The sequence below is a fragment of the Mobula birostris genome, chromosome 7 (genome assembly GCF_030028105.1).
Source record: "Mobula birostris isolate sMobBir1 chromosome 7, sMobBir1.hap1, whole genome shotgun sequence".
NCBI classification, from domain to species: Eukaryota; Metazoa; Chordata; class Chondrichthyes; order Myliobatiformes; family Myliobatidae; genus Mobula; species Mobula birostris.
In genome coordinates this window covers 5,963,614-5,979,424 of record NC_092376.1, presented here as the reverse complement: position 1 = coordinate 5,979,424, position 15,811 = coordinate 5,963,614, and the positions used below count along the sequence as shown (strand labels likewise).

The window sequence follows — 15,811 nt, the reverse complement described above, 5'->3', positions numbered from 1 at the left end:
TTCAATCTGTCACTCTTTGTCCAGTCCCCCACTCTGTCTAAGTCCTTCTGCAGACTCATTGCTTCCTCAACACCACCTGGCCCTCCACCAATCTTCATATACTCTGCAAACCTGGCCACAAAGTCATCAATTCTTCATCCAAATCATTGACATATAACATAAAAAGAATCGTTCCCTACACCGACTACTGCGGAACACCACTAGACACCAGCAGCCAACCAGAAACGGACCCTTTATTCCCACATTTTGCCTCCTGCCAGTTAGCCAAACTTCTATCCATGGTAGTACCTTTCCTGTAATACCATGTGTGGCATCTTGTCAAAGGCCCTCTGAAGATCCAAGTAGACATCCACTGACTCTCCTTTGTCTATCCAGTTTGTTATTTCCTCAATGTATTCCAACAGATTTCAAAGGCAAGATTTCCCCTTTAGAAAACCATGCTGACCCTGGCCTATTTTATCATGTGCCTCCAAATACCCTGAAACCTCATCCTTAATAATCAATCCCAACATCTTTCCAATCACTGAAGTCAGGCTAACTGGCCATGATTTCCTTTCTTCTGTGTCCCTCATTAAATTTTCAGTCCTCGATAACTATGCCAGAATCTAGTCATTCTTGAAAGCTCGTTTCTAATATCTCCACAGTCTCTTCAACTCCCTCTTTCAGAACCCTGGGGTGTAGGCCATCCTGTCAGAACCCTGGGGTGTAGGCCATCCTGTCCAGGTGACTTACCTACCTTCAGGCTTCTCAGCGTTCCAAGCACCTTCTCCTTGTAACAGCAACTTCTGCCCCCTGACACTCTCGAATTTCTGGCATACTGCCTGTGACTTCCACAGTGAAGACAGACACAGTACGTTCCTCCACCATATCTTTGTCCCCACTTTTTGTATCCTCTTATATTATTGGCTAGCTTCCCTACAAACTTCATCTTTTCTCTCTTTATGGCTGTTTTAGTTGCTTTCTGTTGGTTTTTAAAAACTTCCCAATCCTTTCCTTCCCACTAATTTGTGACCTCTCTTTTGCTTTTATGTTGTTTTTACTTCCCTTGTCATCCATAGTTGCCTCATCCTCCCTTTAGAATATTTCTTCATCTTTGGGATGTATCTTTCATGTGCCTTCCGAATTTACCTCATTAACACCAGCCTTTGCTACTCTGCTGTCATCCCTGCTAGTGTCCCTTTCCAATAAACTTTGGCCAGATCCTCTCTCATGCCTCTGTAATTCCCTTTACTCCACTGCAATACTGACACATTTAATTTTAGCTTCTCCCTCTCAAAACGCATGGTGGAATTCTATCATATTATGATCACTGCCTCATTTGATCACATTTCCGAGGATCTCACCTGGTCCCTAAGCTCCTCCATCCTGATCAAAAAGGTGCAACAGCACCTTTATTTCCTGCAGAGCATCAAGAAAGCTCACTTCTGTCCCAGGATACTGACGGACTTTTACCGCTGTACCATTGAGAGCATACTCACCAATTGCATCTCAGTGTGGTATGGCAATTGTCCCGTATCAGACCACAAAGCACTCTGGCGTGTGGTGAAAACTGCCCAGCAGATTATCGGCACCCAATTGCCCACCATTGAGAACATCTACCATAAACGCTGCCTGGGCAGGGCGAAAAGCATTATCAAGGATGCATCTCACCCTAACCATGGACTTCTTACTCTCCTCCCATCCAGTAGGCGCTACAGGAGCCTCTGCTCCCGCACCAGCAGGCACAGGAAGAGCTTCTTCCCTGAGGCTGTGACCCTGCTGAACCTCACATCACAGCGCTAAGCAGTATTGCACCCATACTGTACTGTCTCAGTACTTTTATATTTGTGTGCTGTAGCACTTACTTTTTATTCACAGTTATTTTGTAAATAACACTATTCTTTGCATTTCTGGTCAGATGCTAACTGCATTTCATTGGCTTTGTATCTGTACTCGGCACAATGACAATGAAGTTGAATCTCATCTAATCTAATCTAATCCTTTACCTTAAACTTCCTAACCAAATCTGGGTCATCACATAACGCCCAATCCAAACTTGTTGTTGCCCTAGTGGGCTCAACCGCAAGCTGCTCTAAAAAGCTATTTCATTGGCATTCTACAAATCCCCTCCCTTGGGATTCAGCGCCAACTGGATTTTCCCAATCTACCTACATATTGAGATTCCCCCATTTTAGTCCTCTTGAAATGAGTGCTAGTATTGCATTTGCCTTCCTCACCACAGAGTCAACCTACAAGTTAACCTTTAGGGAACCTGGTTAATTGGGAGACCATGTGCAGGATTCCCTACAGGTTAATTTGCAGTTTGAGTCTGTGTAAGGAAGGCAAATGCAATGTTAGCACTCATTTCAAGAGGACTAGAAAATAAAAGCAAGGATGCAATGTTGAGACTTTATAAAGCACTGGTCAGGCCTCACTTGGAGCACAGTGAGCAGTTACCTCAGGAAGGATGTGCTGAAACTGGGGATGGTTCAAAGGAGGTTCAAGAAAATGTTTCCAGGATTAAACGGCATGACATATGAAGACTGTTTGATGGCTCTGGGCCTGTATTCACCAGACTTCAGAAGGATGAGGGGTGACCACATTGAAACCTATCGAATGGTGAAAGGCCTTGATAGAGTGGATATGGGGAGGATGTTTCCTGTGGTGGGAGAATCTAAGACCAGAGGACACAGCCTCAGAATAGAGGGGAGTCCTTTTAGAATGGAGATGAGTAGGAATTCCTTCATCCAGAGAGTGGTGAATCTGTGGAATTCTTTGCCACAGGCAGCTGTGGAGGCCAAGTCTTTATGTATATTTAAGGCAGAGGTTGATAGATTCCTGATTGGTCAGCTCATGAAGGGAGACAAGGAGAAGGCTGGAGATTGGGACTGAGAGGAAAATTGGATCAGCCATGATAAAATGGCCTGACTCTGTTCCTATATCTTATGGTCTTAAGGGCCTATGGTACAGGAGGCCGAAGGCATGTGCTCACAATTTCAGGGACAAATTCCTCAGATTCACCCCCCTGCCCTGGTGTTCTGATGTTAGCCTACCTGCTCTGCGCCGCCTGCAGCTCCATCTCCTTCTGTCTGTAATCCTTGTTTCGTTCAAACACCTCCTGGGCAAGCTGGGGGAGATACAAGGAACGTTACTCTGAGGCCTGAGCCTGGTTGCAAATGGAGGAGGGTTCGTTATGGAGCTAGCAACCCCATCCCATAAAAAACCAAGCTACAGAAACACCAAGAGAAGCTCCAACAACCTCATCCATAGGATCAAGGATCTTCAAAGGGCTACACCTGGGGACAACTTGAAAAATTGGCCCAGGACAAAGGACTCTGTTGAGCTGCTGTGGGTGGCCATGGGCTTAGGTAAGTAGGTATGCTTACTAAAGCAGTGAGAAGTATAGATAGACTCTATGGAGGAGAGGCTAAGACTATAAAAAACTGTTACCAGACCAGGTATTCCAAATGAAGCTTCATCGGTGGAACACCCTGGCTCACATTTTTACGGCTACGCTGCAGGTGTTTCATTTTAGCAGCTCTGTAAGTTCAGACTGTTCTGCTTCAGCCTGTTTGGGTTATTGTTGAAGATAAGGGATGCTGAAGAATGTGTGTCATCAATTAGAAAGGCTGGTCTTGTTTTTTTTTTCCTGTGTAGCATGAGATAAAGAGGGAAGACGCTGCAAAGAACCAGCCATAGGATTCGACCCAGTGGGGCCTGTGATTCGACGGAGCCAGGCACCGAGATCAACTGAGGGTCGGTGAATATGTGTGACTTTTGGAAGAGCTGAGCTCCAACTTGTGCACATTTGACTGTTTAATTATAATGGGTCCTTCTTGTTTTTTTCTTTCTTTTCTTTACTCACCCTTTAGTCAAGTTAAGGTTTATAAATATAATTCCTTTAATCGTACGCAGTGTGCTGTCTGTTATTTCTTGGCATTGAGCTGTAACAGGGTAGCAAAGTACACAGCACCCACACAAACCGGGGCTTGGGGTGGCAGAGTCATCTCAATCTCACTGGTTTGCCGGGACCAGAGCGTGTATTCCCTACGCGTACGCAGCCAAGGAAACCAGCGGGGTTTCGTTTGAATACTACAATTATATCTGCTTCACTCCTCTCCCTGGACCTGCATTCCAAACTTCAAACCCTTGCTGAGGAAAGACCCTCTCCCCGTCACCTTTGGCTTCTTTACTGATCTTCATTCTCTGTCCCCTGGTCCTAAACACCTCCATCACACAACATAGGAACAGGCCTTTCAGTGTATAATGTTGTGCTGAACCAATTAAATTAGTCATCAGAGAACCAACTAATCTCTTTTGCCTACAGTGTCCATATCCTTCCATTTTCCTCACATTCGTGTGTCTATCTGAAAGTCTCTTAAAAATCCCTAATGTATCTGCCTCTACCCCCACTCCAGGCATCCACTCTCTGTGTAAAAAACCTGCCCCTCGCATCTCCTTTGAAATTACCCCCTCTCACCTTAAATGTGCCCGCTCTGGTATTAGACATTTCAACCCCGGGAAAAAGATACTGTCTGTTCACTCTATCCATGCTTATAATCTTGTATACCTCTATCAGATCTCCCCTCAGCCTCCAGCACTCCAGATAAAACAACCCAGATTGTCCAATATCTCACACGCCCTCTAATCCAGGAGCATCCTGCTGAACCCTCTCCAAAGCCTCGACAACCTTCCTATAATGACCAGAACTGTACGCAATACTCCAGATGCGGCCCAAGTAGAGTTTTATAAAGCTGCAACGTAACTTGCTGACTTTTGAACTCAGTGCCTCAACTAAAGGCAAACATGCCACAAGCCTTCTTAACCACCATATCAACCTGCGCCGTCACTTTCAGGGAGCTATGAACTTGCATCTCAAGATCCCTCTGCTCATCAACACTGTTAAGGACCTTGAGAACGTTCTTTCCATTTACTTCTTTCCCTCCACCATGAGATTTCTGAACGGTCCAATGACCCACGGACAGTAACTACTATTTTGCTGTCCTTTTGTACTATTTTTATATATCACTATTGTAATTTAACGTATTGCACTGTACTGCTGCCATAAAAGAAAACTCATGACATACTGTATGTCAGTGATAATAAAACTGATTTTGATTCCGAGGAGACTTGCTGTGCCACCAAAGACTCTTACAAGTTCCTACAGTGTACAGTGGAGACCATTCTGACTGGTTGAATCACAGAGGCGCCAGTGCAGAAGATCACAAGAGGCCGCTGACGGTTGTGGACTCAACCAGCTCCATCATGGGCACACCCCTCCCCACCATCGAGGACATCTGAAAGAGGTGATGCCTCAAGAAGGTGGCATCCATCATTAAGAACCCTCACCTTCCAGGCCATGCCTGCTTCTCATTACTGCCATCATGAAGGAGGTACAGGAGCCTGAAGACCCAAACTCAATGTTTTACGACAGCTTCTTCCCCTCCACCATCAGATTTCTTAACTGTGCCATGAACAGGACTTTATTGTTACTTTTCTCCCCCCCCCCACTATTTATTAATAATGATGTTCTGCCCGTAAACACTACATCATTATTCCTCCTCAGCACTATTTTCCTTTCTATTGTAATTTTTATGTCCTTGCACTGTACACCTGCCACAAAACAACTTCACCACATCTGTCAGTGAGAATAAACCTTCCTCAGGGAAAATAGTTTGCTTGGATTAACCCTATCTATATCCCTCATAATTGTGTATAACTCTATCAGATCTCCCTTCATTCTCCTCAGCTCTGGGGAATAAAGACCGAACTTATTCAACCCTTCCCTATAATTCAAACCATCAAGTCCCGGCAACATTCTTGTAAATTTTCTCTGCACTGTTTCACTCTTATTGACATCTTTCCTGTAGGTAGGTGACCAGAACTGTACACAATACTCCAAATTTGGTTCCAACAACATCTAACACAGCTTCAACATAACATCCCAACTCTTTGTGGTAAACTATATATATATAATGTTGTAACAGGGTTATCCGTCCTGGCACGTCCCTCTGCTGACTGCTCCCGCGGCTCCTTCCACAGACCACTGAATGAAGGCGATTGTGCCATTGCCCCTCCTCTCAGTCTAGGGGCAGATACTCAGCATGGACAAGATCACATTTTACTGCTAATAAAAGCCTTTCAGTATTTACTCTACTTCCAGTCTTTTGGAGTTATTGATAGTGCATCACTCTTGTTCTCCAATACTTTGATTTATAAAGGGCAAGTTGATAGGGTTGTTAAGGCATATGGTGTGCTGGCCTTCTTTAGTTGGTGGATTGAGTTCAAGAGCTACAACTCTGTAAAACTCTGGTTAGATCACACTTGGAATATTGTGTTCATTTTTGGTCATCTCATTATAGAAAGGATGTGGAAGCTTGAGAGAGGATGTTATGTACTGCAATATTCTGCTGCTGCCAAACATATGTCAGTGATATTAAATCTATTTCTAATTCTGATGTCTGTTCCCATCTGGTAGAAGATGCCTACAACACTGAAACAGCTTTATAAAACCATCGTTAGACCACGCTTGGGAATACTGTGTTCATTTCTGCTCCCCTCATCATAGGAAAGATGTGGAAGCTTTAGAGAAGATGTAGAGGAGATTCACCGGGATGCTGCCTGGATTAGAGAGCGTGCCTTATGAGGATAGGTTGAGTGAGCTAGGGCTTTTCTCTTTGGAGTGAAGGAGGATGAGAGGTGACTTGATAGAGGTGTATAAAATATAAGAGGCATAGATCAAGTAGACAGCCAGAGACTTTTTCCCGGGGCGGAAATGGCTACTACAAGGGAGCATAATTTTAAGGTAGTTGGAGAAAAGTTTAGGGCGGGAATGTGAGAGGCAGGTTTCTTCTGTTTTTTTATTTTACACAGAGTGGTGGTGTGTGGAATGCCTTGTTATAAATGGTGTTAGAGGTAGCTACATTAGGATGTTTAGGAAACTGGGCACACTGATGATGGAAAAATGGAGGGTTAAGTGGGAGGGAGGGTCATGATCTTGCAGTAGGTTAAAAGCTCAGAACAGCATGGGCAGAAAGGCCTACAGCATACGGCAATGTTCTATGTTCAGTACCAGGGATGTGGGACCTCAGGTCTGTGGATGGACTGGAGAAGTGGAACCGTTCTCCTGGGAACAGAGGAGGTTGTGAGTGGAAGTGTTTATGATCATGACAATGGCACAGCGGGAAGAGCCACTGCCCCAAAGCCCTGGAGATTCAAATTCCATCCCAGCCTTTAGTGTTGTCTGTGTGGAGTTCGCACGTTCTCCCCCTGTCGCCACATGGGTTTCCCCTGTCCTCCCAAGTGTGTAGGATGTGAGAGATCAGTAGGTTAATTGCCCCTTGTGTGAGTGAGGGGCAATCGATGGGAACGTGGGGATTAGTGTAGGGTTGATGTTAACTGGGTTAGCATAGTCTTGATGGGCTGAAGGGTCTGTTTCCACACAGTATGACTCTAATGCTTAAGCCTCTCATAGAGCTCAATAGTGGAAGAGAAGGTTCAAACCACACCATCACTTTCACCAGTTGGACAGACTGAGGTGTTGAGAACCACGTAAGTTGGTATGCTTGCTTCGGCACTGAACTGAACCCGTACACTCAGTTTCAGGGACTCTACAGCTCATTGTCTCGGTATTACTTATTTATTTTTCTATCATTTGCACAAGTTATCCTCTTTTGCATATTGGACGTTTGTCGCTCTTGGCTACGTGTGGTTTTTCATCTATTTCTTGTGTTTCTTTGTTTTGTGGCTGCCTGTTAGGAGACAAATCTCAAGGTTGTCTGTGGTGGTTCGTCCATCGTCGTTGATGAAGTCCTCGACACCATTAGTCACTTTGAGACTGGATGCGGTGTGTCCGAAGGTGACTGGTCAGGCCAATTCGGGCACAAAATGTCAAGATTCAAAAACTTTATTGTCATTCTAACCGTACATCAGCTCTGCAGGGCAGAATGAGACAGCATTTCCCAGGAGCAGTGCAATCATAACTTAACAAACGCAACACTAAATTATAAACATAACAATAAATAGTAAAACACAACAGCCATATGTCAGTTAAAATCAAGTTAAAAGTTTTCAAAGCAGAGTCAGGTGGAGCAGCTATTCAGCAGTCTGACTGCCTGTGGGAGGAAGCTGTTTAGTAGCCTTGTGGTTTTAGTTTTGATGCTCCTGTAACGATTGCCTGATGGAAGAAGAACAAACGGTCCTGGCACATGTTGGGCAGACATGTGTAGGCACTGCAGTTGTTGTGCTGGTGGCTCTGGACTTGTGCAGCTCGCGCTTATGTTGTGTTTCAGCAATGAGCCCTGCTTCGTAAGCTTGACAGCCCTTGTGGATGAGGCCACACCAGGTAGGGTGGTTTTATGCCAGCGTTTCCCAGGAGGTCGTGTCTATGTCAAATGACTTCAGGGAGGCCTTTAGTGTGTCTTTGTAACGTTTCTTCTGCCCTCCATGCGAGCGCCTTCCAGCAGAGAGTTCCCCAAGAAGGAGCTGCTTGGGTATGCGCTCGTCCGGCATGCGGATGACATGACTTGCCCACCGGGTCTGTGATCTCATCAGCAGTGTGTGGACTGATGGTAGACTTGCTCTAGAGAGAACTTCAGTGTCTGGTACTTCGTCTTGCCATCTGACGCCTAATATTCTGCGAAAACAAGTCACGTGGAAATGGTTGAGCTGTCTTGCATGCCTTCGATACACAGTCCACGTTTCACAGGCATACAGGAGGGTACTGAGTACCACGGCTCTGTAGACCTTCAGTTTTGTTGCTGGACTGATTCCTCGACGTTCCCATACAGTGGAGCGCAGTCTACCAAAAGCAGAACTTGCCTTTGCTATTCTGCAGTTAACGTCTGTATCAATAGTCACTGCTCGGGAGAGGGTGCTGCCAAGGTCAGTAAACTGGTCCACTGCCTGTGGTTTCTGTCCTTTGACTGTGATTTTCGATTCTGTGTATGGTGCATGAGGAGCAGTCTGGTGCTTGACTTCGGTCTTTTTGATGCTGATGGTGAGTCCAAAGTTGTCACAAGCCGTGGAGAATTTGTCCATATTGACTTGCATCTCTGGCTCCGAGCCAGCATACAGGGTGCAGTCATCGGCAAAGAGGAAGTCTCTAGAACAGTCTCCTTCTCTTTGGTAATAGCCTGAAGTCTCCTCAGGTTGAAGAGCTTCCCATCCACACTGTACTTGAGGCTGATTCCAGCATCACTGTCCTGGAAAGCATCATTCAGCATGGCAGTAAACATCATGCCAAGCAGTGTGGGTGCGAGCACACAGCCCTGTTTGACACCATTGGTGACTGGGAATGCCTCAGAGGGTTCTCCACCGTCCAGCGCTCTGGCCATCATGCCATCATGGAACTGGCGTACCATCTGAAAGAATTTGGCAGGGCAGCCGAACTTTGACATGATCCTCCACAGGCCTTGTCGGCAGACAGTGTCGAAGGCTTTCGTGAGGTCAACAAAAGTTGTGTAGAGTTCGCAATTCCGCTCCTGACACTTCTCCTGAAGTTGGCACGCGACAAAAATCATGTCGATAGTCCCACGAGTTTTGCAAAAGCCACACTATGACTCTGGCAACAGGCCCAGCTCCAGATGAGTGACCAGACGATTTAGCAGGACTCTTGCAAGGGTTTTTCCTGCGATGGAGAGCAGTGAGATTCCTCGGTGGTTGTCGCATACTTGTTGATTGCCCTTCCTCTTGTAGAGGTGTACGATGGATGCATCTTTCAGTTCCTGAGGAATGGATCCTTGCTTCCAAAAAGACTGGAACAACTCGGTGAGCTTCTCTACAAGTACAGGACCACTGGCTTTCTAGATCTCTGCAAGTATGGCGTCTGCCCCTGGGGCTTTGCCACTGGATAGCTGGCTGACAGCTTCCGTGACTTTGGCTACTACCGGTGGGTCATCCATGGCGCTGTTGATATCAACCTGGGGAATCCTGTCTGTCGCCTCATTGTTAATAGATGACGGTCAGTTGAGGACGGCTTCAAAGTATTCAGCCCATCTCTGCAGGATCTGAGCCTTCTCTGTAATGAGAGTTGTACCATCTATACTCAGGAGGGGACATTCCTGAGAGACTGAGCTCCGTGGAGAGTGTTGAGGGCTTCATAGAATCGTTTCCAGTCGTTTCTGTCAGCGTATCCCTGTATTTCATCTGCCTTGGCGCTCAGACAGGCATCTCGCATTTTACACAGTTTTTTCTGGACTATCCTGAGAACACTGGTAAAGGCGTTTTTCTTGGCAGCTGATGATGGGTCGTTCTGATGGGCACGATGAAGGCGGTGCTTTTCAACAAGTAGAGCCTGTATCTCCTCATCGTTCTCATCGAAGCAGTCATGCTGCTTGCGGGTAGAGAACCCGAGCATCTTCAGTGCAGATGAATGGACAGCATCCCTGAAGCGATCCCAGTCGTCCACAGCGCTGCCTGCAAGGTGTAGGTCAGCAAGCCTGGTTTCTAAATCTTCAGCCAGTGCTGAAACAATGCTGGGGTTCTTCATCCCGGCCACATTGAATCTTTTCATTGCCTTGCTTCCTTGTGGTCGCCTCTTGGGTCTGATACGAAGCTTCATTTTGGAGACAATGAGCCTGTGATCTGTCCAGCAGTCAGCGTCACACATGGCCTTGGTCGCTCTGACATCCTGCCTGTCTTTTCTCCTGACAATGACATAGTCGATAAGATGTCAATGCTTAGAGTGGGGGTGCATCCAGGAGGTCTTGTTACGGGTAGGCAGGCGGAAAGTTGTGTTGGTGAGGAGCAGGTCGTGTGCTGCACAGGTCTTCAGTAAGAGTAGGCCGTTACTGTTACATTTGCCACTCCATGACTCCCAACGACTCCCTGCCAGGCTGCAGAGTCGCGCCCTACTCTTGCATTGAAGTCGCCGAGTAAGATCAGCTTGTCGGTGCTGCTCCCTGCGTCTAGTTCTTCATAGAACCTGTCTTTTGTCACGTCTGGGTTGGTCATTGTGGGGGCATAGGCGCTGATCAGGGTGGTTTGATTTCTGTTCTGTAGCGGAAGCTGTAGTGTCATGAGCCGGTCATTCACGCCCTTGGGAAGACTGGCAAGTTTCCGAACAAGATGACTCCTGACGGCAAATCCAACTCCAGCATCATGACACTCATCGCTCCCGCGACCGCTCCAGAAAAACGTGTATCCGCCTCCAGTTTCAGTCAGCTGACCCACGTTGGCAAGACGAGGCTCACTCAGGGCTGCAATGTCAATGTTGTATCTTGCAAGCTCTCTGGCAACTAAGGCTGTTCTTCTCTTTGGTCTGTTTGCTGTAGGGTTGTCCAGTAGCGTGCGCACGTTCCAAGTGCCAATGGTGAGCGGTGTTACCTTGCGTTTTGTTGTGTTTGTTCGACCGCCACGATAGGATCCCCGCCAGCCGCGGTAAACTGGCCAGGGTGTAATGAAGCTGGCAATGTTTCGGGCACCTTCTCTAGCCCCTTCCTCATCCTACGGAGGTGAGCAGTGCGTTCCTAAAGAGGGCTGCTCAGTCGACCGGGTAGACACCAAGTTTCACTGCTGCTTCGGTCAGTGAGAAACGACCATTAGACCTGAGCCGCCTATGTGCAGATCTGTGACTACAGCTCCCAATGTATCCACACCTGCTGCTCCATCGCTCGCCCATCGGCACAGGACTTCAGACGTTGAGGGTGATGATGATGACGATGGTGTCGAGACTAGCGCGTGATTTGGATTTATTTGAGGGAGAGTTGCCTCACTCTCTCTTCCCCATTCCCATCTGGATCCAGTGGCAAAACAGAGTCGAGACGGCTGGAGATGGGACTAGGTGCAGTGGATGACCAGGACATCTTCTGTGTCTTGTCCTGCTCTACATGTTCCACAACGCTTGCAGAGACCGCCTTCTTGACCGTTGGACCTTCCGCTGGTCTCATCCGCTCAATCCGCTGGAGTCTGTCTTCACATGCTGGGATAGACAACTCCCTATCTCACCGAGGGTTTGAGACCCGTCAGCTACCCTCACCTGGTTTAGCCGGCTTGTCGAAGCCGTTGCCCGGGGTATGGCTGCTGTCGCATGCAAACAGCGACGGGGAGCCACAGGTGAGAGTTGAGTGCTAGGTGGGGACCAAAGGTGGACAAACTGCCTCGAAAAGGATGCGATATGTTCCCCCACCAGAGGTGCTACCCCTCCCTGACACCCCATACACCCCTAACCTCTATCTATGGTATACATACTTTGAAAACTCGACCCAGCTCCCTGGAATCTGACTCCACTCATCCAGACAGAGAATAGAGAATTGAGGGATGTCCATTTAGAACAGAGGTGAGGAATTTCTTTAGCCAGAGGGAGGTGAATCTGTGGAATTCATCATCACAAACAGCAGTGTAGGCCAAGTCACTATTTAAAGCAGAAAATGATTATTTATTCGTTATGTGCTATGTCATATGACCATGATTGTTCCTGGCAAATTATTCTACAAAAGTGGTTTACTATTACCTTCTTCCAGGCAGTATCTTCACAAGACGGGTGACCCCAGCCATTATCAATACTCTTCAGAGACTATCTGCCTGGTGTCAGTGGTCACATAACCAGCACTTGTGATATGCTCTGGCTGCTCGTACGACCATCTGCCACCTAATCCCGTGGCTTCACGTGACTCTGATCAAGGTGGGGGGGGGGGGAAGCTAAGCAGATGCTACACCTTACCCAAAAGTGACCTTCAAGGCTGGCAGAGGGCAGGAGCGCCTTATATCTCCTTTGGTAGAGACATATCTCTACCCCGCCACCCAGGAGGATGATAGGTTCTTGATTAATCAGAGCGTCCAAGGGTACAGGGAGCAGGCAGGAGAGTGGGATACAGAGGAATAGTGCATCAGCCCGGATGGAAGAGCGGAGCAGAGTCAAAGGGCTGAATGGCCTAATTCTGACCCACAGGATGCACCTAATATCCACAGTAACACGATGGTCAAAATTGCCTAATTCTGCTCCTATCTCTGTACTCTGGGTGCGGCTGTTGTACAGATGCAGCATTACTTCTCAGTGTTTTGCTCCGTGCCCCTCTCAGCAAAGGTGTCCTTGTTCATCAGTCACTGAAAACAAGCAGGCAGTGAAGAAAGCTAATGGCATGCTGGCCTTCATAACAAGGTGAGTTGAGTATAGGAGCAAAGAGGTCCTTCTGCAGTTGTACAGGGCCCTGGTGAGACCACACCTGGAGTACTGTGTGCAGTTTTGGTCTCCAAATTTGAGGAAGGACATTCTTGCTATTGAGGGAGTGCAGCGTAGGTTCACGAGGTTAATTCCCGGGATGGCGGGACTGTCATATGTTGAAAGATTGGAGCGACTGGGGTTGTATACACTGGAATTTAGAAGGATGAGAGGGGATCTGATTGAAACATATAAGATTATTAGGGGATTGGACAAGCTAGAGGCAGGAAACATGTTCCCGATGTTGGGGTAGTCCAGAACCAGAGGCCACAGTTTAAGAATAAGGGGTAGACAATTCAGAACGGAGTTAAGGAAAAACTTCTTCACACAGAGGGTTGTGGTTCTGTGGAATGCTCTGCCTCAGAAGGCAGTGGAGGCCAATTCTCTGGATTCTTTGAGTTAGATAGCGCTCTTAAAGATAGCAGAATGAAGGGATATGGGGAGAAGGCTACTGATTGTGGATGATCAGCCATGATCACAGTGAATGGTGGTGCTGGCTCGAAGGGCCGAATGGCCTACTCCTGCACCTATTGTCTATTGTCAAAGGCAATTATGCCGCAAGGCCGCCTTGGCACCCGCCCACCTACTTATCTGGCCACTTTCAGGGAGCCATGAGCATGGTCCCCAAGGTCCCCCTGTGTACGTCACTGTTTCTCCAGGGTCATTTATTGCAGAGAGCAACAGACACAAAATGCTGGAGAAACTCATCAGGTCAGGCAGCATCTCTGGAGAGGAATAAACAGTCAGTGTTTCAGGTCAAGGTCCTTAACATCTGCATTAGTGCAGGTGGCTGTGGAAAGCGTACACGTCCTGCCAGTCAGAATGGAAAGAGGGAAATTGTTTCACAGTCACGCACGAACCTTGCTGTCTAACCTGAAACCTCGGACAATACTAAAATTTATCATGAAGGAAGTGGCAACTCTGATATTCATAATGCTTGTGCAGAAGTGGCATGGTTTGTGAACGGTTTCGTTTTTCTGAGGTTTCAGCTTGCAGAAGGAGAAGGGGAACCAGCAGAACTTTGGTCTCCGGAGTGCTCAGAAGGCCTTCAATACAGTGCCACATGAGAGGTCATTAATCAAAGTTGGAGCACAGGGGGATTGTTGTTGGAGTAGAGAACATTGCATAGAGTCATAGAGCACTACTGAAGAAAAGCAGGCCTCTCAGCCCATCTGGTGTTGGTGATGGCATCCGTTAGTCTCGCGAGACCATGGATCTGCGCCTGGAAAGTCTAGTGTCCTCTCCAGGGTGCAGGCCTTGGCAAGGTTGTATGGAAGACTGGCAGTTGCCCATGCTGCAAGTCTCCCCTCTCCACGACACCGATGTTGTCCAGGGGAAGGGCAAGGGCCGATACAACTTGACACTGGTGTCATCGCAGGAGTTGCCAGAACGAGATTGAAAGCAACATCGGACTGCCTTAGGGACTCCAGCTCCAGATTTGTCCTCAAGGTTTACTCCAGAAGCCTTTCCCATGAGTGGGTATGGCCACAAGACAGCAGAGGTTTGAAATCCGAGTTTCCCTCTCTTAGATGGACTGTCTTCCCAGGCTGACGAGCTCCATCTATCCGAAGCACTGGTTTTAAGGCGCCAGGACCTGCCTTCGCACCTTCTCCTGTCAGTAGAAACAGCTCCGCCGGGCTTAGAGGCTAAACCACACGAGAAGGCCAGGAGTTGGACTTGGTTGTCAGAGGCTATTTGAGGCGCATGCCGTGAGGAGCACTTTTAGGTAGTGGGAGCTTGTCCCCACTACCACTCCTCAGCTTGACAACCTTTCGGCCCATCTGGTCCATGACAAACTATTAATCTGCCTCATCCCATTGAACTGCACCAGGACCATAGCCCTCCAAACCATCCCATCCATGTACAGTACCATCCAAACTTCTCTTATGTGTTACAATTGAACCCGCATCCACCATTTCTACTGGCAGCCTGTTCCACACTCTCACCTCCCTCTGAGTGAAGAAATTCCCCTTTGGGTTCTCCTTAAATACATCACCTTTCACCCTTAACCTATGACTTGTAGTTGTAGTTCCACTATGCATTCAAGGTTGGTTAACAGTCTGTTGCCACGGAGATGTGCTGAGGCCTACAGGTTTGTGATTTTTTAAATTTTTATATTATATATATATAAAAAATTAAATAAGTAGTGCAATAAGAAGGCAAATAAAAATAGTAGGTAGTGTAATTGGGTTCAATGTCAATTCAGAAATCTGATAGCGGAGGGGAAGAAACTGTTTTTAAAATGATGAGTCTGTGTCTTCAGCTTTCTGTTCCTAAACAGTGTTCTGTTCCATCATTTTAGAAACTGTTCCTAAAATCATGAGTACGTGTACCTCCACCCTGATGGAATGGGAGGAGGACATGTCCTGGGTGATGAAGGTCCTTAACGATGAATACGACTTTTTGAGGCATCACCGTTTGAAGGTGTCCTGGATGCTGGGCTGGTGAATCTGTGGAATTCACTGCCACAAGTGACTGTGGAGGCAAAGTCATTGCGTATGTTTAAAGTGGAGATTGATAGGTTTGTGATTAGTCTCGGCATCAAAGGATAAGAGGAGAAGGCAGGAGAATGGGGTTGAGGGGATAATAAATCAGCCAAAATGGAATGGTGGAGCAGACTTGATGGGGTGAATGGCCTAATTCTGCTCCTATGCCTTAAGGTCTTATGGAGAC

At 47.2% G+C, this 15,811-nt stretch overlaps 1 protein-coding gene across 1 annotated transcript in view; it reads right to left on the bottom strand.

Annotated features, from left to right (window-relative positions):
- LOC140199981 (autophagy-related protein 16-like) overlaps nucleotides 1-15,811 on the bottom strand; it is a 98,970-nt gene that overhangs the window by 55,863 nt on the left and 27,296 nt on the right. Inside the window, exon 4 of the mRNA XM_072262541.1 lies at nucleotides 3,033-3,106. Coding sequence (XP_072118642.1) covers nucleotides 3,033-3,106 — 74 coding nt within the window. The remainder of the gene's footprint in view (nucleotides 1-3,032; nucleotides 3,107-15,811) is intronic.